The sequence below is a fragment of the Battus philenor genome, unplaced genomic scaffold (genome assembly GCF_028537555.1).
Source record: "Battus philenor isolate CCGP_79_NKW_IND1 unplaced genomic scaffold, ilBatPhil1.0.hap1 SCAF_5, whole genome shotgun sequence".
Classification (NCBI taxonomy): domain Eukaryota; kingdom Metazoa; phylum Arthropoda; class Insecta; order Lepidoptera; family Papilionidae; genus Battus; species Battus philenor.
The window spans coordinates 185,090-212,158 of record NW_027181715.1 but is presented as its reverse complement, the minus strand read 5'-3'; the positions used below and the strand labels follow the sequence as shown (position 1 = coordinate 212,158).

At 39.3% G+C, this 27,069-nt stretch overlaps 4 protein-coding genes across 6 annotated transcripts in view; 3 read left to right on the top strand and 1 right to left on the bottom strand.

Annotated features, from left to right (window-relative positions):
- crb (crumbs) overlaps positions 1 to 14,986 on the bottom strand; it is a 61,874-nt gene extending 46,888 nt beyond the window's left edge. The window contains exon 1 of the mRNA XM_068772915.1: positions 14,769 to 14,986. Within this exon, the coding sequence (XP_068629016.1) occupies positions 14,769 to 14,817 (49 nt within the window). The 5' untranslated portion in view covers positions 14,818 to 14,986. The remainder of the gene's footprint in view (positions 1 to 14,768) is intronic.
- A 449-nt stretch (positions 14,987 to 15,435) lies between these two features.
- LOC137929432 (ubiquitin carboxyl-terminal hydrolase MINDY-3 homolog) lies at positions 15,436 to 18,581 on the top strand. Of its 3 annotated transcripts, none has more exons than XM_068772375.1 (2): positions 15,436 to 15,526; positions 15,744 to 18,581. In XM_068772375.1, exon 2 carries the CDS (start codon positions 15,765 to 15,767, stop codon positions 17,127 to 17,129), a length of 1,365 nt encoding a protein of 454 aa, XP_068628476.1. In that variant the 5' UTR covers positions 15,436 to 15,526; positions 15,744 to 15,764; the 3' UTR covers positions 17,130 to 18,581. The 3 variants fall into 3 exon arrangements, with proteins under 3 accessions (XP_068628476.1, XP_068628475.1, XP_068628474.1); XM_068772374.1 differs by having other exon boundaries at positions 15,436 to 15,572; XM_068772373.1 differs by having other exon boundaries at positions 15,436 to 15,596.
- A 2,355-nt stretch (positions 18,582 to 20,936) lies between these two features.
- Positions 20,937 to 22,592, top strand: LOC137929741 (U11/U12 small nuclear ribonucleoprotein 35 kDa protein-like). The gene is made up of 4 exons (XM_068772813.1): positions 20,937 to 21,067; positions 21,144 to 21,274; positions 21,736 to 22,076; positions 22,438 to 22,592. Exons 1-4 carry the CDS (start codon positions 20,995 to 20,997, stop codon positions 22,451 to 22,453), a joined length of 561 nt encoding a protein of 186 aa, XP_068628914.1. The 5' UTR covers positions 20,937 to 20,994; the 3' UTR covers positions 22,454 to 22,592.
- A 90-nt stretch (positions 22,593 to 22,682) lies between these two features.
- On the top strand, positions 22,683 to 25,061 carry LOC137929806 (venom plasminogen activator GPV-PA-like). The gene is made up of 2 exons (XM_068772913.1): positions 22,683 to 23,600; positions 24,719 to 25,061. Exons 1-2 carry the CDS (start codon positions 22,777 to 22,779, stop codon positions 25,059 to 25,061), a joined length of 1,167 nt encoding a protein of 388 aa, XP_068629014.1. The 5' UTR covers positions 22,683 to 22,776.
- The last annotated feature ends 2,008 nt before the right edge of the window (positions 25,062 to 27,069 follow it).

Here is a 27,069-nt window from a genome sequence, read left to right as displayed (position 1 = left end):
TCCGGTCTTGCGCTGCCTCCAGCGACTTCCCGTCACCTTGACTATGTCATCAGTCCATTGAAGACGGAGGACAAGGCTGGATTACTCTGCAGTTTCACACCGACCCGCAAGATTGACAGTTTACTTTTGAATCACTGTCATCTTACTTACAAAATGATTGATGCGTTGAAACGTTCGTGACGTCGACAATGAAAAGTATGTCACAGAGTACAAACAATGAATGCAGCGGAAGAAATATTATTAATACATAAGAAGTTTAAACGCCTTACCTAGAATCTACGCAACACCTAAATACGTAAGACAGGGTCCTGTTTAATCTGCTCAAAGCATCTAACGCAACAGTTTCCGGATGGTTCGTATCCATGGCGGTTCAGTTTTGAATATCAGTAACTGCATTGGTCGTTCATAATTTTGTTTTATCCACGACATACTAGAGATAGCACAGATCTTGTAAATTTGTAAGTGTATATTCCGGACGACACCACTAAACAATTCATTAGATAAAAATGTAAACAAGCCAGTATATATACACGAAACACATAATATACACGGACTCATGTCTTGTTCCCAACTACGTAGTCGTCACATGTTTTGACTGTTGAATAGAAGCACTACATAACACAAAATCCGATAGATAAAGCTTTAATGCAATTAAACGACATGCATTATATTCACGTGACGGTAAGTAAATAAGGTTTTTTTTTCACTTATAAAGCAGTAGGAGCCTTCAGGCCGCGGCGGCGTAACGTAGCCGGCACGCAGCAAACTCCCCACGTGACGTAGGAATGCAAGCGCGGACCAGTGCGCCGCCAATCGATGCAGCTCTCACGGCGCCATTTTTAGGTCATCATTGATTTACTGCCCTTAAAGGGCGCGAGACGTTCGCACCTTCGCGGCGTCTAGCTTGCATTAATACAAGTTATAGATCCTTCTAGAAGAATCCGCTAACAATTTAGAAAAACATCACGGTAACGCATAGCACAATAAAACTTTTAAATAAAGATCTAATCTACGTGATGCGAAACATAAAATATATTTTAGCCTCTTTAATAATAATACGTTACATACATGAATGTTTGTGTAGAAAACTACACATTGTACTGTTATATTATCAAGTTTTCTCAGGCTCCATTCATTGGTCGTCGCGATACGAACCTCGGGTCTAGTACAAAAATCGTTGATGACGACGTAATAATGTTACAATGTTAATTTTGCTTTGCGCGCAATTACTGTTAAGTTTGTAAAAAACTAAATGAATAGCATTATAATTTTTTTTTAAAGTTATTACGCACATAGGTTGCTTGAGATACAGCGTGTGTTAAAGCCTTCTAGAAAAATCCGTTTATAATTTATGAAACCTAATTTTGTCAACAATTTGTTTTTTTTTTGAAAAAAAAAATTCTTTAGTAAACATTACAGCACACGCAGTTATTGTTAAAGTTCATTGTAGCATTAAACATCACATCCTCGAGCGAGGTGAAGAAACCCGATGACAAACAGAAGTTCGTTGACCAGAAGTACGTCTTACCCATAACAATTCGGCGCTCGCCACGGAGCAGAGAGTTTTTAGTATTGTTAGCTTGTTACCTAACACTTGGAGTACCTCTCGTTAACCCACTAATTTCAGAGAGCGTCTATCAAACATGAATAGTAAAATCGTAATGTTTACAAACCTTCATCTAAAAATTTCTATTCAGTAACAACAATCGCAGTCGTGGCCCAACTACCATATGTAAGTAACTTCAAGTGATCCAAGAGCTACCCATAGGCCTTTAAAATAAATAAATATTATTGACATTCGTGTCATCGTTTAAGAATGAACATTCCTTTGTTTTATGATTGTACGTTAGGGTGACCATTCGAAAAACCTCCAAGTCCTAGAAAAAATTAATGTTTGTAATTTTTTCACTTTGCTCTTCTTTTTACTACCTCAAGACAGACTTTTAAAGCGTAGTTATAGTTTCGTGTCGGTCTTTGTGTAGAAATCAATTTAGTATTCAAATTTGGGGGGAAATGAGTTTCGGATGGACAAATCTTTTGAATATACAAATTATCCTCTCGTGGAAGGGTTACATGGAATAACTATCCGCCGTAACTCCGTCGGTGTTCATTCACTGTGCTGGTGAGGGAGCAATTCAGAACACGCCGTGGTCCCTCCAGTGCTATGCGTGTACTCAACTTTGCTGACACTACCCCTGATATCTACGTTCAACGACCGCTATGACCATAACTACTCTGAGAGCATACTGTTAAGTAGACAGTTCTCCAGGTCAGCCCAATTTGTTTAACCAAAATTAGCGTCAACTTAAAAATTGCCTCGAATTACAGAATAAATAATGGTCATCGTATAGCAACGGCAGACCGTTGCCCGTGTGTGCGTGCGGAGTGGCGCGGGGCGGTGCGGCGGGCGGGTGCGCGCCGGCCGCGTGACGTCACCGCGGCGCTGACTCAGCGCAGGTATACCCCGTGCGAGGTGCCCCGGCACGGCGCCGCTACCGTGAGCTATGGTCGCCGTCTTCGATACCGTTAAACCGAAGCCATTTTGCGCGCCCGTAAAATTACAACAAAACTTTGTTATAATAAATTAAACATAAATTTGTTATAATAAAATAAACATAATAACATGAACAAAGTCGAATCGAGTCGCCGGCTGCGGACAGCTGGAAACCGGTCATTGAGACAATGTTTGGGGGAGACCTATGCCTTGTAGCGGTCGTTTGTCGGCTGATGTGATGATGATGATGATGAAATCAAACACCGGCCATCACAATGAGAAAGGATTATAAAAACAATAGCGATTTACATTGGTATGTAAACAGATTGTCGTCATTTGCAAATAGTAAAACCTTGAACTAAAAATCTCCTTTACATTTTTTTAACCAGAAATGTTCACTTCAAAATGCATAGTCACGTGGCAATCATTTGACACAAAAATTTAGTAACAAAGCCGTAATCCTCAATATACAATTTTGCAAAAGTAATGTATACAAAACTATTGAAATATCGAACGGAGATGAAAGCCGTCAATAATCACAAGTTTCGTAGTTTTTCGCGGAGGCGTGCGGTGTGATGAGTCACGCGTTAACGGATGTTCTAAAACGTCCCACAAACTATAACAGTAACAGAGAGCAACAGAACCAGTTGTACCCGCCACCTCCTACTAAATGTTTTGAAACGGCAGCGCCGCACTGGCACTGCGCGGAAATACCCATCTGCGTCGCGCTAACAATTTGTAGAAAAATACATCAAAAGTGATGCCGGGCAAGTCGTACACACATCATCTCTACTTAGACATACCTCGCTTAAGGAGGCTATATCCTGGATCTGTAATCCATTGCAAGTCCGGCTTTGGTCATAAAAACCTTACCTTACAGGTAACCTTACCTTAGCTTACTAACCTTACAGGTAAACTAGTGCTTGTCTCTTATTTCGTTTCCGAACCATTTGACAGAATATTCATTTATAAGTATCTTCCCTGTTGATATCTACATAACTATCCCTGAAAACGAGTCTGTTTCTATTAAGTTCTGTATATTAGCAATTAAAGTAAATTTAGTTAGTCATTTTGTTTAATCGCTACGGGCGCGCGTACCAAACGATTGGCAAGCGTTGATTTTAACTTATACTTTGAATAGTCGCTGACAACCAAAATGAAACATAGCCATCTCGTTTCAAAAATAAATAAATAAATAAATAACACCGTCGACTCACTACGACCGAGTCGTACGTTGACACGCTAGGCAGACATGCAGGGCGGTCTCGTGTTGCTGCAGCATAGCGGGACGTGAGAGGTTTAGCTTCTGCCCCGGGATGTACCTTGGTACAGTAATTCTAAGTGGAAGTTATGTGTTCTGTAGGAGACCCAAGCATTCCCTCAAAAACATGTACACTACATAATATTGTTCTCCAACTGTTGTGTGATTTACACCCGAAACCAAAAAGAATGATAGACAAAACCTATCGTCGGAATTTCTTGCCTTGTAAGTCGTGCAAAATTACGAAGAAACTAAATAAATAGATTAAAAAAATTACTGCATTCCGGATTAAAGAACCTTCTGGTTTGACGATGCCAATAAAAATTTAAGTTTCCTGAAACTAAGTCCAGTCCGCGAGCCCGGGATCACTCGTATCGTTATTTCTTATCGAACGACTACGACGAGAAGAAAATCTGTAAATGTAAACAACGCCCGTTACCGTCGACCCGCGTGACGGTTGCGCACCGAGCTGTGGATAATTAAAAATTAAAAAATTTCACTCGACTAACGCACTCGTCCGGCTTACACAATGAAAGCAAATCGGAATATCAACGGGCCGTGAAAACATTACCTTCTATCTTCGTCATTTGGGTTACCAGCCTCCTATCCGTGTCCTTATCTCTCCTCGACATCTATATTCTTTCTGAAGATGTTAACGCTGTTAGCCCTAAGGCTTTTACATCTTAACGGTACTGAGTTCACAGAGCGTACCATGAACTAGATTCGCCTATCTATCAACATATGTATTACATTAGTTTAATTGCAAGTGGATTATCCTTTTCAATTATTTCCTCATGTAATAAGTGATCTGTAACGCTCTTTAGGGTTCAGTTAGTATTAACCAAATCCATAGTGGTATACTTTCTACATATAAAACATATAGCAATTAAAAATATAATCTTAAAACCATCTGGGGTTTCAATGTTTCCAATTGATCGACCCGTGAAGTTCTCAAAAGTTAATAGTCAAGTCGAGTAAAAAAATTCAAGTGCCGCCGAACCCATGTGAGGAAAGACCTTTCCAGAAAAGTCAAGTGTAAACAGGTTGAAAAAACTACTTAGTGTAAAAGCTTATTTGTGCCACTCCAATTGGCCGACCACTTTTTATATTGCGACTGTTGAAATCCAAGTGTTGAAAATAGGATCATCCACTTAAGTAAGGGTATATAAGTAGTGGATACTACAACCGATAAAACAAAATAATGTCGGCTCTTGCAAATTATTCGGGTGTAGAGAAAATAATGAGAACTTTGAAGTAAGTTTTCAAAATGATATATAGATATATAAAATATGATGAAATTAGGTAATAGTTTAAGATACAGATAAAATTGTTATTATACAATCTAATGCCTATAAGCATTATTATGTAGATTTGAAACCAATATTTACGACGTAGGTATTGAAATTAAAATTATATTTTTAAAGCGTCCGGTCAGGCGTCCAAATCAAATACATTTTTTAAATCATTCATAAGCTCAAGCTCAAGACAGGACTATGTATATATATATATATATATATATATATATATATATAACGGCAAGGCGGTGTTGTAGGCGAGCCTCCGGCAACAATGCGTTTGTTCCTCTATCGCGCGCTATACACAGCGCCGAAGGTGACCTGTAATGCAATTCCCCTGTGAAATCGGTCACGTCAGGCCAGCCGGGAGCGCCGGTCGCGCTTCGTTGGGAGAGAAACTAACGATTGAAAGCGTGTCGCCCTCAAGGCCGGAGTGGAGGACACGCCCCTTTTAACTACAGCCTTTATGTTTAATTTGAACCCGCATTATTTTCTGTTACAATACAAGTTTACTCTAATACAATACTAATTACAAAATTATTGCTATACATTCATAATGCAGCTTGAAGAGTGCACCCGTGCTCGTGTGAGGTTGAAAGTAAGTACTATATAACACGTATGGGTCACCATTAGATACCTCATTAACGTAAAACGTAAAATATTTTTGATAAGTACCTTATAAGACTGAACAAGGCACGTTCCAAGACCTAAAGAGACCAAACAGCAAGATTTTTAAAGTTTTACTATTTAGCATTTGCAAAAATATCTTAGACACGATTTTGCGTGTTACTTTGCGCGTTTTTCGTGTACTTTTTACTTTGATGAATTTTTGAAACGTTCCCAGAGCCTGATATTAATGACTTTTCAGAAGATGCTGTGCGCGGCAACCTTGGCGACTAAGTGCATATCAGATCAAACATATATACGAGTTTAATTTCAATACTAACGTATAAAGGATGACGATATTATACTAGATGTCTTTATCTCGTTCCACGAACTTAATATACGCCCCCTAGACCTGCCTTACGAATGGAATCTCGTAAAATCAGTTGCTAGCTGACATCTACACCGCGAATGGAATATAACTTTCAAATTTCAATACTTAAGCTTAACGTTTCAAAACATATCGCGATGAGACAGTACAAAGGTGAAAATCTCTTATACCTATACAAATAGATGTAACAATCAATTAATAATATTAATACGAATGCATACGTTGTATGCATTAGTTATACAAAACATTTCAAACTATAATAACAACTAATAATACAGCGTCCTTCGCTTCACCAGTCACACCCGTTCGTCGGCGGCGGGCCACGGCGGACATGTGGTGTGCTATCTCTTACGCTGCCTCTAATCACACATAGCCGAAGAATCCGAGCTCCCAGAGCAATAAGTTCCTCAGTAGAAAGAGAAACATCAAAGCATTCATTAAATTAAAAAAAAAACCTCATTGTCTAATGGCGACATTTACGTCAGGACTGAGCAAAGGACCGCGCCTTCGCCCAGGGCTGCGGGCATGGTACGCATGCGCGGGCGAAGGCCGATGACACGGCAGGAAGACCCACAATGCTGGCATTAGTGGGCGCATTAACATAATTATATTAATGAAAATACGTTTAGCTATCACTTCTTAAAATTTTGAAAATTTAAAAAGCTTTAAATGAGTCAATGTATTATTTATTTGCTGCACACAAAAAAATAATGCTATCAGAAATAAACAACGTAATGATGGTAAGAAAAATTATTTTCAAAATTCGGAATACTTCGTATTAAAATTAATTAATGCATATCATCTGTTACTACAGACGCTGTACTGCCACAAGTTATTAGCGAGACGCGTTCCAATAATTTCAGAGCGAGCAGAAAGATATAAAGAAAGAGTAAAATATATATACAAGTTAATACGACTGATGTCCTGTTTTAGCTGCGAATAATCAATCCGCATCTCACATCTCAGGAACATTAAAAACGAATGAAATCGGTATACTCGTTCTCAAATTGTGTCGTAGTCAAGGGAAATAGGGATTTATTTTTATATACATGGTGTCAGAGCTTTGAATGGGCTAATTTATAGCATTTAATACACCTATAATCAATCAACCTGTAAACTACAAAATGTATCTGCAGCGAAATAATCAGTGCACAGGACTCGTTACTCTTGCACCGGCTCCAGAGTAACCTGCGCGCCGGCCGAGCCCCCGCCCGCTCGCGAGCACACTGCGTAGACCTTTTCATACGAGCTTTTTAATTTATACAAAATAAAGCTCCAGCTCGTTAAGCGTTAAGTCTCAAAAATTGCTTAGTAAACCTATTAAACACAACATATCAATAAAATATAATCTAATATATAAAATTCTCGTGTCACGGTGTTCGAACTTGAACTCCTCTGAAACGGTTTGACTGATTTTTACCAAATTTAATATGCGTATTCAGTAGGTCTGAGAATCGGCTACTATCTATTTTCTATACCCCTAAGTGATAAAGGTTGTTCACACTTAAATTATTATTTTTTTTACGAAATTTTTTGTTTTTTTTTTTAAGATACAGCATACAAGAATACATACAACCATAAATTTTCACCCCTCTACGATTAACCCTTATTTTTTATTTGTAAATTAAAATGTCAATTTTTTTTGCAAAACAAAGTTTGCGGGATCAGCTAGTACGTTATAAAATAAACATAAATCTCCTCCTGAAAATAGGAGATTATATCGATGGACGTTACATACTCTGGGATTTTTAGTCCGAGGATATGAAATATTTAACTTTATGACGCGATGGCTTAAATAAACGCCCGCAAAAGATTTTTTTAAACAAAATCAGACGTTGAACCCAAAGAATACATTCGGTTCCTAAGAAGTATGAAGCAAGAAAGCGCTTTTACAATAGTTTTCCATAATTTCGCTTCAGATAGAGACGGTAACCGCACGCTGCTACCCACACAGATATATGGTGTATTTTCTATCGTGTATGTACAATGCCATGACAATAGGTATGTATATATGTGTTCTCACGCTGGCTCAAATGTGAAACCACTGCCGCCGTTCAGTTTTCTCCCATACAAGCAACGGTCGTGTACTTTTCAACAACTTTCCGGATTTTCAATGACAGGACGTTGGAGACCTTTAGCTTACACGTCTTCAATAATTGAGCTTGAATGTTACATTACGCATTCTGTCGGATTAGGAGGTAGTTGAAAGCGGACGCTCCAGACTTCTAATAAACCGAGAAAGGACCCGGGCTTGAGTTGTTGCTATCCATGAAGATTTTCACAGATAAAAAAAAATTAGCGCATGAAAAAATAGCGAAATGCTTCAGCATCGGTTTTATCATGAATTAGTACATGTCCACACGTATATTCGTGTGTTGGTCTAGCATTAGAGTTGACATCTCTCTCTTATCATCTTATTACGGTATGTGAAGACAGCGCAGATGATCTCGCTTGGCAGCGGTCGCAGCGGGCGGCAGACTGTGACGGTAGCTGCGGTACTTTTACTGTCGGAACGGTCCCGCGGTCGACCGTTAGCTCGTTCAGGTCAACGCGGCTTTCATGGTACCAACGAAACTAAAAATAATCAGTTAAAAGTAACCGATTAAAGTTATCGCAAAATTAAGATGTGCTACTTAATACTGTCTTCTCGACGGATTGAAATCCAACCCCGCTCTTTGATAAGAATTGCTTTTGCTTCAACTTCACTTCAACTATACTTTTTTAAATCCTTGCTAGGGTTTTGAGAAGAGTTGTGGAACAATATTTAAGTTGATTTATTTTAATGGGCGTAACATTTTGCACTCTTCCATTCACCAATAAAGAACCCACAAGCCATAGCCGCAAAATAATTGATAACCTGGGACTTTACGTGGCCCTCTCGGAAACGATATTTCATCTCGCGGACCACCTTTTCGGGTAAGAAAATAAGAAAGCTCTGGTGCTCTAGGACGTCACCGGATCGGTTCCACGTGTACTGTACTCGTTAAACATTGACCATCGCTGCCTACCTGTTATATACGCATCTTTACCAGTTTTAAGATGGAATAGCGCTAAAGGCACTACTTGGCATAATCACTCTTGGCATTCACTAAGTCGACGGGCTCCCTACGAAAGCACTCCTCGGGTCGGCGCGGTCGCAGCGGCGCGTATCGTTATAGGACAGTGTTATGTGAAATTGTTACCTACTAAATACCCTCGGCGGTCGCATACTGTACTTAACTGTAGCACAAGTCCGGTCATGTGTAGAGTACAGTACCCATCCGTTAGATGGATCGGCGAAGAATCAGCTTCAAGTTTTGGGACCCCATACAAAGACGAGTCAAGGGGCTGAATGGTAGCGATGCTTTAGTGAGCGCTAAGCAAATCTTGGAGCATCGGTGAAAAGTTTCCAGTTCATCGGTACTCTACAGATTGCATTTTGGAGACTATGTGTCGGAATTACACCAAATTATTTCCCATTTTCTTCCATTCGACAAGACGCACGGATTTACGATATCCGTACAAGGTTGAAATTCCTTCCACCAAGGAGTGGAACAAGCTATTGGCGTCATTGTTTTCAGACAAGCTTAGGAGTCTTCAAAACAAGAGTAAATGAGTTTCTTCTGGGCAAGTGTGTGCCATCGTAGACCTCGTCATCGCTTAAGATCAGGCGGTACAGAGGTCAAATGCTTTACCTATAAAGGATCAATAAAAACTTGTGCTATTCCTCACAGTCAATGTGTATAGAGACACGCTCTGAGTGAGCTACCTCTCCAGCCATTTCAATTCTAAGAAATCCAAAAAACTGTCGCAAATGCTGACTTGTCTTTCAGTTTCACGTTCTTCACTATTTATTTCTTTTGTCATCCAAAACAAATCAATGTTTATACTAGAATGTTGACTGAAACGCGTGGTGACGCTTTTTAACCTGTCATAATTTAGAGGACTAGCGTTACCTACAAACTAAAAGTTTAAACAACGTTAACGAAATACTGACATACCTCGATAGGCGCACCCATTGCGTATCGCGCGGTCGTTTTAAAACCGATAACCAATTCTTAAAATTCATAAATGTTAAAAAAGGATTTTCGGTTCAAAAGGAGATATTACTTAAAGGAGGCGTAGATGTAGTCCTTATGCAAATAAATGCATTTTAATTTAGCGATCGAAACAGATCGAACTTATGCAAAGAATGGAATATGCTCGCAATTGTCTACGATTGTATCTTGTGCAGTTGAAATCTATAAATGTCTTATGTGTGTGTGATCGCAGTGTTGATGATTAGGTGCAGAGTCCTAGTTCGACGTCCCCGATGGGCGCGCAGCGTGACTGTACGCGGAACCTCCGACGAGGACACACGACGCGCCTGTGACCTGCTACCCGCTGCTTCTTGACATACTTTAGTAACATTTATCTCAACAAACATTGCGCAGCGCACAAAATATTTCCTTTACTTTATATAAAAAATGAGCGGCAACTGAGCAACTTGACTCAGTCCCTAAAATCATTAATAAGTCACTGTGCGCGCGCAAGTATTCGTCACATACGAATGTGTTAAGAGTCCGTAACGTTAAAAAAAATATGTAAGAACACAGGAGTCTAAATTGACTCTGTGTTTGGCACTAATCGGTGTAACATAACTCCTGAAGATGCCCCGTGGAGGGGTGAAACACGTGTTGAGTAATTTGGTGGTGGCGGTTGTGTGATTCGCATTGTTTGCCGCGTGCGCATTTATCAGCGGGCTGGCGGGCGGTGCATTTCATGGCACGACTACCACTGCATGTGCGGAAGTGGCTAAATATTGGTCCTTTTCTTACTCAGGATGGACTTCCGCGAGGTAATGCCTGATTCCATTAAATTAAAAAAATATGGCTTAAGGAGTTCGTGACTGCATGAGTGAGGATTACCGGTGACAGCCGGGGAAGCCAGGGATTGCGAGAGCAGCCGCAGCGTCTGCATTGGTGCAAGAGATGTGTAAATATTGCACCTAATGGTTCAAAGAAGCCGACTAAAAATTACATGGAGCAACATCGTACCACCTAAGTACCGCATTGGACAAACATTTACTAACCCACTCGCGGGTTATGTCACTTTTCGAGAGATCTTACGTACAAAGAGCAGCATCCGGAATATCATCGAAAAGCGTCAAATATTAAATCAATGAAATGCTTTATACTTCTAATGTTTCCCACAGCAGGGAATCAATTTTTCCCTACGAGCTGCACGGGGCCAGCGTAATGTTTTATCGTTTACTTGTGTTAGGGTTCTGAGATACAGGCGACATCGGTTTCTCGATGCTTCTTTCACAGGTTTTAAACGCTTGTCAGGAATCGAACCCACTACTTATAATGACAATAGTGGCCGGACTTACGTTATTGTGTTTATGAATTAGTAACCCGTAATGGCCTATAGAGAATTCAGCCCACGTGCGTTTCTGCCCTTCGAACAATCGTTAACATTGAATGAGTCAGTGCCCGCCGCTCGCAAACTATTTGTAAAGTATTTAAAAATATTCCAACTTCGATCGTTGCAAAATAAGCCTTCGGTCATTTATTAACGCTTTTACTCTAAGACAACCCAACCTTTTTTTTTTAGTACCACAAACAAAACTTTTTATCTATGATCACGCTCTTCTAGTAGGTAGGTACCTGCATACGAACTGTTAGAAATGCGTCTCGTCTCTCTGAAGCTCCATTTTTTGTAAATCTTCACTTTTGTAATATACCCAGTACTGTATCTTGAGATCTATAGAGACTTATTATGTCATTAACATTTGTTTCGCAGAATCAACGTCACCAGAGTACCTCGAAGAATTGACCTTCAGAAGTGACAGTGGGCGAGGCACATCACACGTGAAATCGATTCTTTACGGGACCGAAAGGTCCTCGCGCGGCGACCACGTACCGGCGTGGATAGGGCTCCGCACTAGATGAACTGACAACAAATTAAGTTCGGGAGAAGTCGCTGGTGATTTGGTGGAGACTATGCCTTGCAGTGGGCGACTATCAGTTATACAATAGTAAATCATTAAATTCATAAATAAACTAACTGATCGCTCTAAAGTACTCTGTATTTATTTAAATTTTTTTCTTTAGGTCAGCGACAAGTCAATAAGTCGGAGCAATTTTTTCCTAAATTACAAATGAACATGCATACTTGCATGCATGCTTTCCCCTGTCCACACGTACGTACACGCATGCACCGCGAACAAGCGCAACAGCACGAAGGTCAGGCGTCACGCGCGGGCGGCCTCCACCTGCCACGCACCTTACCACTGCACCATCACGCGACTGTGACCCTTGTTACTAAACCTAAACGGTACAAAGTCGCGTACGTGCCGCACATAACTGTAAAGGACGTTCCCAGCTGGCCATATTATAAGTAACAGAACAGTTTTTTGGAAGCTCATGTGATACAAGACAAATTGTGCAAAGAAGTACTGTTATATGATTCACATGAACTCTATTCACTACGGCAACTGGTTTTCCCATTTGCCTATATTAGCATCATAAGTGTTTTAATAATAGCAGGTAAATAAAGTTTTAAAATCTTAATTCAGTAATATAATTCCAATGTCGTGGAATTTTTCTGGTATATGTCTTCTATGAACTTGCAACTGCTTTAAATTATCAAAATGCTGTTCAACATCTCGTCCTTATCTTACTATTAGCATTATACTATTCGCCCCATCATCAGGGTTGAGACAGGAGCCTACTGACATAGAGAAAGTATGGGCTGTAGTGTTGCGGATCAACCACTTCTTTTACTTCAACAATATTCTAAGTTGTTAGAACGTTTTAATGAATCTACAATAGTAAACTAACTTACAAGTTGTCATATGTCTAGTAGAACCACTGAGGGGCAAATTCGGGCTTAAAACTGATTTCATATAATAGTGTTCTGACTGGAAAACTGAGAGAACATGCTAACTATGACTCTGTGTTTGGCACTAATTGGTGTAACATAATTCCTGAAGATGCCCCATGGAGGGGTGAAACACGTGTTGAGTAAATTAATGGTGGCAGTTGTGTAATTCGCATTGTTTGCTGCATATACATTTATCAGTGGGCTAGCGGGCGGTGCACTTTGTTGCACGACTACCACTGCATGTGCGGAAGTGGCTAAATATTGGTCCTTTTCCTACTTAGAACATGCTAAATTATAGCTTAAACTGAAATCTTTAACAATGTTACATCACAAACAAATACATAAACAAAATTATTGGTGGCTTTTAAGTTAGTTTAAACAGGGCACAAGTTGTAAATACTTAACTACTGTTGTTAGATACATTTTTTCTTAGGTTGGCATTGTATCACTTGACATTAGTGATATGTTCATTTTTAAACCTTTGAATTGTTGTGATATAATGACAATGCTTATTACAATTTTTACAATGAAATATAAACAAATATTTATACCAAAATATTAAAAGTAATCTTAAACATTTTCTATCATAAAATTATGCTTAAAAAGATTACCAAGAAATTACAATAAAGGCAAATTTATAAGAAATGGCAACCCTACATTCACTATATAGGAATTAGGCAAAGCTGGGCTATTATTATTATTAATTAGTATTGATTAATTGTAACATGGCTATCCCTACCATTATAACATAATGTGTGGACATATCATACTCCCACACCTTGTGCTCTCATTACCAAGGCAACCATCTACATCAACAAGGGGTAAATAATGTTTGTACATTTCTGTGACTAATTTATGACCACTCATACAAGTAGGGGATCTATGATATAGATTTAAATGTACATATGAAATGAATTAAAGTTTCATTTCCAACACATTGAGTCTTTAAATAATATATATTTACATAATATATCTCAAACTGATGTGTGCATGTTGCAGTCTTGAGGTGTAACATAATAAAACCTTTTAGCTAAGAATTTACAGTGTGATCTCCTCATGATCAAAATGTTATCAGCACAGTATAAATCATAAGAAGGAATTTACACACCAGTAACATACAACCCCTCCAAGTATCTGGTGAGATGATTGATATTCATAGTAATGGAGCTTAGTAAAACATGCAAATACAACCCATTTAAATTAACATGTATTTCATAAAATAAATATATTTACTGTGTCAGCTCTTGCTTGTACATACATTCATATCACTAAGTAACAGGAATGAAAAAATATAGCACTAATATTTATGTAATCATCTTTAAGACTGGTTTTAGTTAATAGGTGTCAATAGACAATATTAGATAAATTCTATTACCATCAAAAATATCCATTCATGCATATTTTTATAACAGTATTGGTGCAAATACTATATATTTAACAATACTTCAACAGAGAAACTTATAGATAATTATTACATTGAATGATTATTAATCAGTACACATATCCATTATTGTGCTTGTTAACAATAGCCCATTTAAAAAGCGCCTGTGAAGTTTAGACTTTATGCATGCAATTTATTATTCAGAGAATACAAACAAGTGGCATGGTAGTATCAAAAAATGTATCAAGTTTCTTACATTCGCTTAAACAGATATTTATTTAGTGTAATCACGTTTATAATATGCGTGTTAACACATTTGGTATAAACAGAAAAAATATACATTAACACAACTTCACGGTCTTTTCCAATGTCCAATTACACCTCAACACAAATACAGAAAGGATTTTCGATGCAATCGATTTATTTCATATATAATGATGTTCTGTTTTGTAAAAATATAGATTAATAACATGTAGGGGAAAAGTGAATGCACAAACCTGCTACGTTTAGCGCCGCGCGACGCCTACCAGCTACGTCCACCTTCATTATGTTGAAATAATCAACAAAACACACAAAAACTTAGCACCAAACGAAAAATAACACAACTAATACTTTAAAACATATTTCAGGTGTTAATTTTTAATTAACACTAATTAAATTAAACGAAACCATACGAGAAACGCAAGAGAATAATGGTTACAAAAATAAAATGTGAACACAAACATCACCGTGCAACGTCCATGATTGACTGACGGCGAAATGTCAATTTAAGACCTTCATAGATATAATGACGTTAGGTAATGCTGCTAGTTATTGTTTATTATAAAAAATACCAAAGCAGCTCGAAACTATAAAACAACACTAACTGATAGAACAAAGTATTAAACTTGTTAATTTCCTTATGTTTATACCAGTTAGGTAGATTTTTGGTAACTTTTAAAATATCTTCAATATTTATTCTTAAAAGTTTATTAGCTAAAGCTATTTTCCTACTAAACATGTGTAAATAACTTTGAATTTTTTTAAAATACACAATATTTGTAACAAAATAATTAGGATAAATTTTATTAATATATTTAGACGATCCAATTTCATGTAATTGAAATATCGGAACGGAATGACATGAAAATAAATGTTGCTATTTTTCTTAAAAAATGGCAGCCTTTATGTCGTAAGCTTTTCTTTTTTCTATATGAAAAGTTTTTAAATACGGATTTATGGACGATTTATAATGCAATTTGAAGAGATTCATGAGGTTCACCTGTTTTCAAATAATTGTAAATAATTTTGAAACACTGAAAGTTAGTATGACTGTGTAATCCGCAGTGAGTACCTACTACGTGGTTATATTCTTTTTGTAGCTGTAGATTTGTTATAAATTAATTTTTCACCTGGTTAAATTCCGGTTCCTTTGCGAGTTTTAGTCCGTTGCTTAATTTATTTCAAGTCTAAAAGGTTCATTATTTTTGCAGGTGGTGTAGGCGACTGTGCAAATGTTAATCGGATTGGCCGACGGGGAAAACAGTTGTAACACTAAAACTAAAGAGAAACACGATAATATGAGCGCCGGAAGTGCGACGCTGGAGCGTGAGCTGGCTAGCACCCGGCGGCTGTTGTGGGGCGAGAACGTAAAGGAAGATGTGTTTCGGCGCTGGGCGCAGGGCTTCCAGTTCAGCGCGGACGAACCCAGCGCACTCATCCAGCTCGAGGGTGGGCCGTGCGCGGCTATCGCGCCGGTGCAGGGTTTCCTCCTCAAGATACTGTTATCCGAGACTCCCGGACATAGTTTTCACGACTTGACATCGGAAAAGTGCAATTCTTTGCTTGTTAGGGCCGTGTGTACGATAATAAGCCAGTGCCTAGTTACTAAGTACAATGTGGCCGTGTACCGCAAGAACGATACGGAAGCGAACACCAGCGCCAGCAACAGTGTGAGTGCAGAGGAACAATCATGTGATGCTATAGACCACTTTCACCGGAGAATGGAAGTACACTCGTTCCAGACACTATCTGAAGTGGAGGCTTTTTACACAAGGAACATACGCATTTTGAAAGATAAATATGGTGTACTGCTCCTGCTATATAGTGTCATTCTTAGCAAAGGAGTTAGCACAGTGGAAGCGGAACTAGCAGAACTATCAGATCCACTCATACACTCCACCTATGGCTATGGTTCGCAGGGACTTATAAATCTCATGTTGACTGGAAGAGCTGTGGCCCATGTCTGGGATCATGATCAGGTTGTTGGAGGATTACGACTAAAAGGAATTGAAAGACAGAATGACATTGGTTTCCTCACCATAATGGAGCATATGCAGTATTGCACAGTGGGCTCCTTCTACAAGAACCCCAAGCATCCCGTTTGGGTACTTGCTTCAGAGACTCATTTGACAGTGCTGTTTTCTTTGGAGCGGCGGCTAGCAGCACCAGAGACTGTAGGAGAGTCAGCAGAACGCATTTTCCGCTCATTTGATCCCGAGGGCAACAACTTTATCCCCTCAGCCGCACTGCAGGATGTACTGTGTGCTGCAGATTTAGTTAGTGAGCCTGAGTATGTAGAATTAATGAGAAGAAAGCTGGATTCAGAAAATCTAGGCATCATTTTGTTAAGTGCATTTATGGATGAATTCTTTCCTGGTTGTGAACGTGGTGCCCCGGACACCTTCACCCTGCATCATTATAATGGACTGCTACGCAGCAGCCTCGGAGGCCGTGTGGTGTACCGCACGGGGCGTGCAGCGCTGCTGGAGTGCCCGATGCGTGCCGCCACTACTGACCCCATGTTAACGTGCCTGCAAACCAAGTGGCCCAGCATCGATGTGGTGTGGGACGAGGGCCAGTCACCCTCCCTCAACTAGTGGAACGCGCCTACTAACCGACCGTGCTCGGACACTGATGCTGTGCCGCAGTGGAGAGAGTCAGACCGTAACTTAACTAAGTTGCTGAAAATTCCGTTACTTTATTTTATTAGCTTATGTATAGAAATTGTATTGGATAATATTTTGTGGCCCACATTCAAACCTCGCACTGTCACGGGCAGCTATTTTCCATCATACATTTTGACAAGACCCAAACACAAGAACACAAATGCAATGATGCAGAAGGCCCCCGGGTCTGTCACTTCACAATTTCACCTGGTAAACGGTCATTTTATATGGACTTATTTGAGTGTAGGCGGTTAGTTGTATACCTTTTGTATAACATTCATTTTTTGAACAATGCTTTCAGTGAGGGAAATTGAAATGTATTGTAAAATGTAATTTTGCATAACTACTTGCTTCAATATATACTGAAATTCAACTCTTTTAGAATTGTTTTCTGTTAATCCATATTTACTGCAGTTTGCAACTTTGAGTTTGTGAGGAGAATGCACAGCTGATCACAACATAACTTGTGTTGATTCATCACATGCAGCCCTTAATTTGATATTACAGCTGTATAAATGGTGATGCAATATTGAATACAATAATGTGATAATGTTAGGATTATTTGTTAGACGAAATTATCATTATTCTGGACCAAAGCAATCATCCCTGAAGGAGGGCTTATACTGTGGCATTGGTTATGACATTCCTAGCTCTCAACAATGATACAATAAACTGTAAACACATTTTAGTGGCAAAAGTCCTGTCACCTTTTATTTTAAATTCTAATTTGTGCCAGTCCTGAAACCTCAAAATGGTATTCAACACTAGCCTGTAAATGTACCATTATGTATTTACTTTGGAACTAAACATTTAAATTTCTCTAATCAATATATAAGTAATCTGTTTTCTTGTTTATGACAGTGCCTGATTCAAATTCATTGAAATAAAGCATTTCAGTGCAGTATTCAAGATTTTATATACTTGCAAATAGCCGAAATAAAGAAATAGTTTGATTGTAGTTTATTATTTATGAAAATGTGAACAACAAATGGGTGAAGGGTAATGGACGCAAGAAGGGCAAGTGTATTGGTGACTTCACTAATGTTAATAGAATTAATACAAAATCATTTTATTTGCTAAAAAAATATGTTTTCCACATCTCAACCCTTTACCTCTGATGCTACTGTAGGATCATTCCAGTTGTTTGTTAAGAAAGTAAATATTACAGATGCTTGTTTTATCTAGTAAATGGAGCCTGCATTGCTGTTCCATGCACTGCCCTGGGTTTGCCAAAATTTTATTTACATAATTTACATTTTGTATCAGTTATACTTATGTATATTGAGCGAAAAATGCCAGTTCCAAAAACATTCTGGTCTGAGAACAGCCCATAAGAAACCGAGAGTTTTTTTGTGACCAAGACCATAAATCATTACCATGTATCATAAAACATGTACAATGGGATTATTTAGCTTTTATTTGTTTATTTTTTATTTTTTGTGAGATAATTCTTCCTACGAAGGAGTTATTAGTTTTATGAAAAATAAAAAACTAATCAACGAACAAACTGCGCCTACCGTTATTGCGCCTCAAGTCCAACCACGCATTCACGAACTGTTAAAGGCTTCATCGGCAAAGGGGATAAGGGTCGCGATATACTTTTTGTGTAGGCCGCCTTTATTCCCGCGGTTTCGATGTGCATTTGAAAGTGAGTTTGTCATCCAGGACGACACCTAAATAACGAGTTTGAGTCTTCCATGGCACTGGACTTTCCATGATTTTACCATTGTAAATGTGGTCACGATATACGCAGATATGTTTCCTAATATTTAGTTTGAGTGATACATAATTTGTAGGTTTTCTACGACACGCGTGGAAACAGCACGACAGCTCTGCAACCAAAGCTTAACAATATAGGCAAAAAGTACAGTAATAAAAAAGCTGATATAAGTTCTTATGCTATTGGCATTGCAATGTAGGTACCTATTTTAGTAAACTAACATTATCTTGAATAGTGAGTGGAAGAAAATCGAGTTAGTTTAACACAAATATAATTTTCATATTTCAAGACGAAAATAAGATGTACCGATGTGACAAGTGGCAGGTAATATTTGGTTTGGTTACTTATACAATGTTTTATATGGCCAAACTAACCGTACCGGCTCGGACAGCTACACCGGATTAGGGGCCGCCAAGCTCTTAGATCGCTTCGGCCGGTGTTAAATAGAATCGCTAGACTAAAGGAGACCTCGCCTTGGGCTGTGACGTGTCAATATTAGCACCCATTTAGCATTGCGACGGATTCTATTGTGTGGATAATCACACTACCGCCTCTTCGGAAAGCGTTAGCGCTAGAATAAGAAGGGGCGAAAGACACTTCTAGCCAGAATAATTGTGTGTAACTCTGATACCTTAGGGCCGCATAGACAGGATTACACAAGCCCCTCTTCTACGCCTTCGTGGAATAAAACGATAGTTTCTATCTAATGCAATTATTTCGTGAAAATATCGCCCTAAAAAATTACTTGGATCAGGAACCACTCGCCCGTTCAACTTTCATTAAACTTCTGTATGAAATTTATATAAGAGACATAAGCAATAATAAAACTAACAAAAGGACTTTCTTTTTGTGTCAGAATCATGGCATTCATTTGAGATAATCTGTCAAATTACATTTTAGTGGTTTTACTAATAATGACGCTGTTGTTGGATGACACGCTTGTTGGAGCAGTTCCAATCGAACATGACTTCTACGTAAATCTTTACATGAATATATCCTTATTCTAAGTCACTGCTGTGAAGCTGACCACTTTTTGGGAAGTAAGTAATCGGTTGTATTTTACATACAATGATCTTAGTTGCTCTGCAATACAACTCTTGCCGTAACATATAAAATGTAGTTGATTAATATCTATTATCTGTTACTGGCACTGACCATACATCTTTATATAGCTGTTTTAGCCGATAGCCGTGTCTCATGACGTAACGGGCACTAATTTTTCAAAATAATTATTTAACTAAATTCCTAAAATAAAAGAACTCAAAATCTACCTGAAATAAAACACACGAACTAAACCAAACGGCTATCTCAAGGGGAATGCTTGTAATGACAAAATTAACTGTTGGTACTCGCAAGTATAAGGGTTGCGAAGAACTCGTAGCGTATAAACAAACATAACATGTTGTGGCGGCGTTTCTCGAAGCACGGCCCGTTGTTAAGATGTTCTTGAAGACAAGTTACACGGGAAACTGTCTGTCGTTCTCCCTTTGCTAAAAGCGCGCCGTCGGTGGCAGCCTCCGGTTAACAATTGTTCGATTATGTGCTGGTATGCGCATGATGTGCAGCTTATTTTATGACAGCCACATTTCTAAAATTATTATTAACTTATATGAAGTAATATTCTAAATACAAAACGTTGATATGATATTAACTTTTGTCTACCTTTTGCCATAGAAAATTTCTGTGAATAATGGGAGTTGACTTATTAGTTAGGCGATTAGTTAACTACACTATTGAAAGTAGCGGTCCATGGTGGTCAAATAATATTTGGTTTAAATGAGAAGTAAACGGTTGTAAATTTTTCGATTTATTTAAATCAAATGTATAGTATTAAACTAATAAAATTTAAATCAAAATATTTACTATAACTAAGATTATAATTATTTACTAAAAGAACTATAATATTGTGTATAAAACAATATTTTGGGTATACATAACTTATGTTACTGGCAACATTAATTATTTTGTTTATCTGCCCTGCTGTCTTATTTTGTTCACAATCAGAGAAGTTATTAAAAGAATAGAAGTATATTCTTGAACATTGTTGTACAGCTTTTAATAACTACAAGCAGCGAGATGACTTACGACGGTAACGAGTACAATAAACTTGCGATGGAATATGATCCCATCAAAATAGGCTCCATTGATGGTAAATTAGTTTCACTAAAACTGAAGTATAAGTTTATTTATTAGCCATGTGATTTAGCTTCGTCTCTTTATACCAGGTACTGACACGGAGCCGCATGACCGCGCTATTTTGAGAGCACTGCGCTCTGAATATACCCCCAACAAGCTGGTTAAGGGCAATCCTAAGCACACCATCTTCATCGGCCGGCTGAATCATCGTACTACGCAGGTATTATAATTCAGGACGAAAACGCTTAAAGATCTTGTCTGCATGCTTCTAGAGGCCAATAACATAAATACTACAGTGTTATAAGGTCATCCTACACATAAAGACAATTAAAAAGATTTGTAGTGATAAAATTATAAAATTAAAATGGTTTGTCTTCGAAAGATAGGTATGCACTGTGCATATGCTTGAAATCTTTTTTTAACGTGAACATTTGTTACATCTCAATATAGTGTAGATAAGCCATGCCAAGACTAGCAGCATATAATTTTAAATTTCCATATAAATATATTTTTTTATTGGTAATTGTAAAGATGTGTTTTCACCTGAATCCAAGTCATAAACAGATTGACCATAACAATGGTCTGATAAATAGGGTTTGGTAATATATGTATTTGGAAACTTTACATGTTCAATTAATTTAACCAATCATAGAATGATGAAACACAATTGGTATTTTTCAGGAAACTATCCAATCTGAGTTTTCAAAATTTGGTAAGGTTTTGCACTGTCGGCTGGTGAAGGATATTGTAACGGGGAAATCAAAACAGTATGCATTTGTTGAATTTGAAAAAATAGATTCTGTGGACAAAGCACTGAAGCACATGCATGCAGAGTATCTAGATGGTTCAGAGATCATTGTGGAGAGGGAGGCTGAAAGGAGGTTGATGGGCTGGCGGCCGCGCAGGCTCGGCGGCGGGTTCGGGGGGCGCAAGGAGTCCGGCCAGTTGAGGTTTGGGTGTAGAGAGAAACCACACAGGAAGCCAATCATTGTTGCTACAGGAGATGGACCTCCTACTAAATGGTGAACATTATATTTTTAAATATAATTTTATGCAGTGATTGGTTAGAGTACCACATATTAGTTGACAGACAGATGTACCTTACATTCAGGTACACCTGTCTGTCAAATAAAGTATGGCATACTCTATCCAAAAGTGAATGGTTGCAGAAATCATAAAAAACATAATGATAATTATGTTAAGAAATCATTTTGAAAATTTGAATTGCTACATATTAAAATTGATTATTATATAATATATCAGTGTGATTGCTTTATACGAAGTGATAGGAAATGGGCTTTAAAGCTTACACATTTATAACCAATCATCCTATATAAATCTTTCAGTCTATCTAAACACATGATGCATTTTCCTGTGTTTTAGGTATTACAATAATTAAAATTTATGTGAAACAACTTTACAAGATCAAGAGCAGTAGAGAAGTTGGACAAAAGTAATCCACAGACAATAAAAGATAAGTGTGATGAATAGAAAAGTAAAGAATATCAAAATGGATAAAAATGATTATATTCTCAACTGTGATTTAGTTTTTTAAGATATTTAGTTATTAAAATGAAGACTATTATCAAATATTGCTTTTTATTCAATAAAATACAAATTTTTAGTAAAAATAAAGTCTCTGCTTTACATTAATCTATTGGGTCATGCCGCGTCAACGGTGCGGTCCTGTTAAGTATGGCGAAGTTTAGAGATGTCTGAGAAATGTGCAATGTGTGCTGCAAAGAGTTCAAAGGGTGGTGCCGGTCCTTCACCAGGACGGAGGTGGCGCTGGCCGCTCTAGAAATGGCCCTGTTGGTTATCTTCATCGCCTTTCTAACGTTTCTCATACTGCATCTCCTGGCTTGTGCGGGCGGGGATGAATTCGATGACATTTTAGTAACGAAACCTACCACTGTCCAGATTACAGCAATTACGTCCATAAACGTTACTCCCACACAGACCACCACCGCACACACCACCCTGGATCCGATGGTTGAATGCACGTGGAAGCCATCGGAGAAGACGGAAGCCTCTGTGCGATACTACGAGAACGGTCAAACGAAAACGGCTATATTAAAACATGAGCCAACACCAAACGCATCCACAGCAAGTCAGAAAATTGAAATTGATGACCAAGCCGATGGCACAATCGCGGACGAAACCAAGAGAGGGTTTCTACTCGCACTAGTGAAGATGAAGATGCCTAACGACGTTATTTTCGGATGCGTCCTGACCATTATTTCGCAGCATTGCGCACTCACAGCGGCGAGTTGCGTCGAGTCCATCGAGGAGGTGGACGCCGTGGACTCCTTTGTCATGATCGAGGGGTACGGGGACAGGCGCGCGGGGAGAACTCACGCGGTCTCCGATGTCCTGATACACCCCGAGTATCTGGGTACTGAGAAGAACTTTGATGTCGCGGTGCTGAAGTCGGAAGACACCTTGATAAAGACTGGGCAACCGCTCGTGACATTGCCCAAGATGTTGGACGCCCTTCTTGTGACCATTGGCGAACCGTTCAGCCTTCTCGGCTACGGGAGGTTCAGGTACGACACTGGTTTTAATTATTTAATATTACATAAGGTGTTTCGTGTGCTAACTATTATTCATATTTAGTGTTGATAGTTTTTTTTGCCTTTAAAGCCCCTTTTGCGCGATTGTTCGCTCTTTTTTTAAGAGAATCAGTTCATGTACGCGATGGATAACTTAATATTGTTGTATTAAACGATATGCTAAATATTATATCTAAATTTGTTTCTGTGTTGTCGTGCTGGAAGGTTTCAATATGAAACGAAAAAATAAAAATAAATGGGGTTGCGGAAGGTATTGCGGCGGTGGGGTTGTGTGAAATTATCATTCTCCGAATTATGGTTGGCGATGGAGCCACAGAACAGTTCTCTTGCAAGGGGAGAAAGCCTAAATTTGTGATTGATCGCTCTCTTGGTTCCCTTACCTTCTGGATGCCGGATGTCTTAATACTCAGAGGAGTAGTTTGACTGTGTTGGGCGCAGAAGCCAAGAAGTAAGCTGCGTTAGGTTACTTGGGAGAAGAAGGGTAATTTACCTTTCTTTAAGAGATACGGTTGCAGATGTGTGATTAGGACTGGATTCCTAACATTGCCGTTGGTTTTAATCTGTGCAAATCCGATGTAATCTGTTCTTTCACAAAGGCAGGTAAACAAAGGCATTTTTGTAAGTACATTAAGAAATTGTTGAATGTAGAATTATTTTTTGAAACTATATAAAAAATATATAGATCTGAGTTCGGAGATTTTTTTCATAGTCTTAAAGAGCATTCATTCGTTACGTGATCCTTTTTACAGTTCATTGCCATTTCACCTTCCCCGGGTCACTGCGCACCCATAGATATTGTGGCTCTTCACGAAATAGCCACCTTGAATCATGAGTCACGTTCCGTGCACCCATGTCTGGATATGAAATCTCTTCATAGCTTGATGCACTTTGCATGGGCAGAATTATCTAGTGTGTAGCGGTCCGAGCCGAAGCTTTCCTAGAAGCCTTCGTACTTCGCTATTTGAAAAGAGATCTTAGGCTAGGCACCCTGCCGTCTCGAACCTGAGGAATCAACAAAAGTCATTTATTTGGGCAGCAGTACAGAACTAAAAAATGGACAGTATATTAAAACGTGATATTAAAACTGACAGGCGCGTAGAGGGGGAAACGATGCGCGCAGTGCACGAGGTGCGCGTGCGTGCGCTGCCGAGCGTGCAGTGCGCGCGCACGTGGGCGCCGCGCCACCTGTCGCGGGGCGTCGCGCTGAAACCTGCAGCGTGCGCGCTACCTCCGCTGTGCGCAGGCACGCTGGGGGGCGGAGCCGCTTCTGACTCCGCCCCGTGCGGCTATTGCGCCGGCACGCCGCTGCTGCGCGGGCGCATGCTGCTGGGCACGATGTCGTTCGTGCCCTGCGGCGACCCCTGCGAGCCCGCCTTCTACGTCAACCTCGCGGTCGTGGCTGACTGGCTGCAATCCGTACTTTCTGAACAATAAATTTATTACTACACACGCCTGCCTTATTATTTTATACATCTCACGCAATGAACCAGAACGTCTTTTTTTAATCTTTATTCATTCAGCCATATCGCACATTTATAAATCTCTTGTGTGTGCCGCGCAAAGAATGCAAAGCTGCTTGTTTTTCGGTCGCTTTCACACATGTCGTGCAATAGTTAAAGAAATTAATTGACACGCCGTATAATTGTTCAAAAATTCTTTACAACAGTTTATAGTATGAACTTTTAATTGCATGACAATTGTGAGGAGTCGAACCTCTGTACACAGCAAAACCTTTTTTTAATAAAGATGAGAATAGCAATAGTTTAGAACGCGGGCTGTCACGTCACGCGTTAGTGTAACGTCATTGGGGTGGGCGAGCGTGGTGGGCGCTATGAACAAGGCGCTGCAGGCGTGGTCGATCCTGATGGCGGTGTACACGGCGGGCGTCCTGGTGGCGGCTGTGTTGCAGTTTGCGGAGGACGCGACCGGGGGGCACCACCCCGCCGTCGAGGACTACGACGATGACCCGTAAGTAGGCTTTAAATGGCTATGAAGATGCGTTTGTCATTCATCTATACTCCTCCCTATCGTATCCCTCACCACTGAAGATCGTGACCATTTCTAAAAAGTTTGTGTAATACGATCTATGATATCTGCGCTGGTTTTCCACGTTTGTATTGTTTTGGCTACTGTTATCGGATCTGCGATTAAGTTTTTTCAAGTTGTCGCCTTTTGTCCTGGCTAAGTGACAGAAAAAATCAAATATCCACTTTGTGCTAGTGGAAAGACGAGTCAATAAAAGCAGTGTATTAATAACTTTTGCTTTGAATTTTCTTTCGACTTTAGATCGTTAATAGTGATCATTTGCGTTGGTCACGGAAAGAACTCCAAGCAACCAATTTGTCCAACTGGTATCAATTAGCCGTAATAAAGATGACGTTGTCAACGGCGCATCGAGGGGGGGAGAGGTTCTATGACAGAGCATTCTATAATACTTGTCGCCTTTTAATTGGTTGATAATTGTTTTCAGTTCCAAGAATCTGTATAAATATGAGCTAAGTTAGATCTCTATACAGCACGGGCTGCAGACAATCACAACACTGCAAGCGCTAACGACACGGCATCGGCAGTCATTGCTCTGCGACACACCGCACACGAGATCATTAAAACGTTACTCACCACACCACATGATCTGTATTGGAGGGGAGGGTGATCTCTCGCCCCCTAATCGCGTACAGCGTGAGTGATCTGCGGAAGGATCCGGAGCCTTCCGCAGATCACCGAGTAGCCCACGCTGCCGTTCCACACCACAAACACAACAATCACATTACACACCTCTACACAGGTAGAGCTGTTTCCTAGGTAAGAGTGTCATCGTGCACCTGGAATGCGAGCGGCCAGTAATTGTTATTTTTGATTATTTTACAGACCTTTCCTTTCCGTGAATTCAGCACCGGTGAAGCTGTAAAAACCTCCGGGCTTACAGCATCAACTTTTACAGAAACAATAGTCAATATACACACTTCTACTTTGGACTTCGTGTTATCATTACCTGCAATACCTGCCGGCTTTAGGACGAATCCCACAAAGAGCTTAAAAGTTTTTAAAATTTTTTTCACTCACCAACGTCCGCAATGCAATAGAAAAATTTATTTCCGAGTCATATCATCAGCCTTGAGCGTCTTAAGGATTCTTTACTACACCGTGAGTGTATGATGAACTCCATTATAACTGTGAGGAATAACAAGGGCGCCAGGGGCCGAGTACTTTAGCAGTTGTACCGTTGCTGGTCTTGTTAATTACAAGTTTTATACTTTTTTCTAAACATTAAAAGGATACTGCCTCATTTGCTTTCATATAAATCATGTGTTTAAATTTATTACGTTTTGTTTACTATTTTAAAGCAAACTTTCGTTTGAATATAAAGCTTTGAACTATTGATGAATCCGAAGATATGTTGAGTTTTACTCAGTAACAGTGTAGTTGCATCGGAAACTCTACT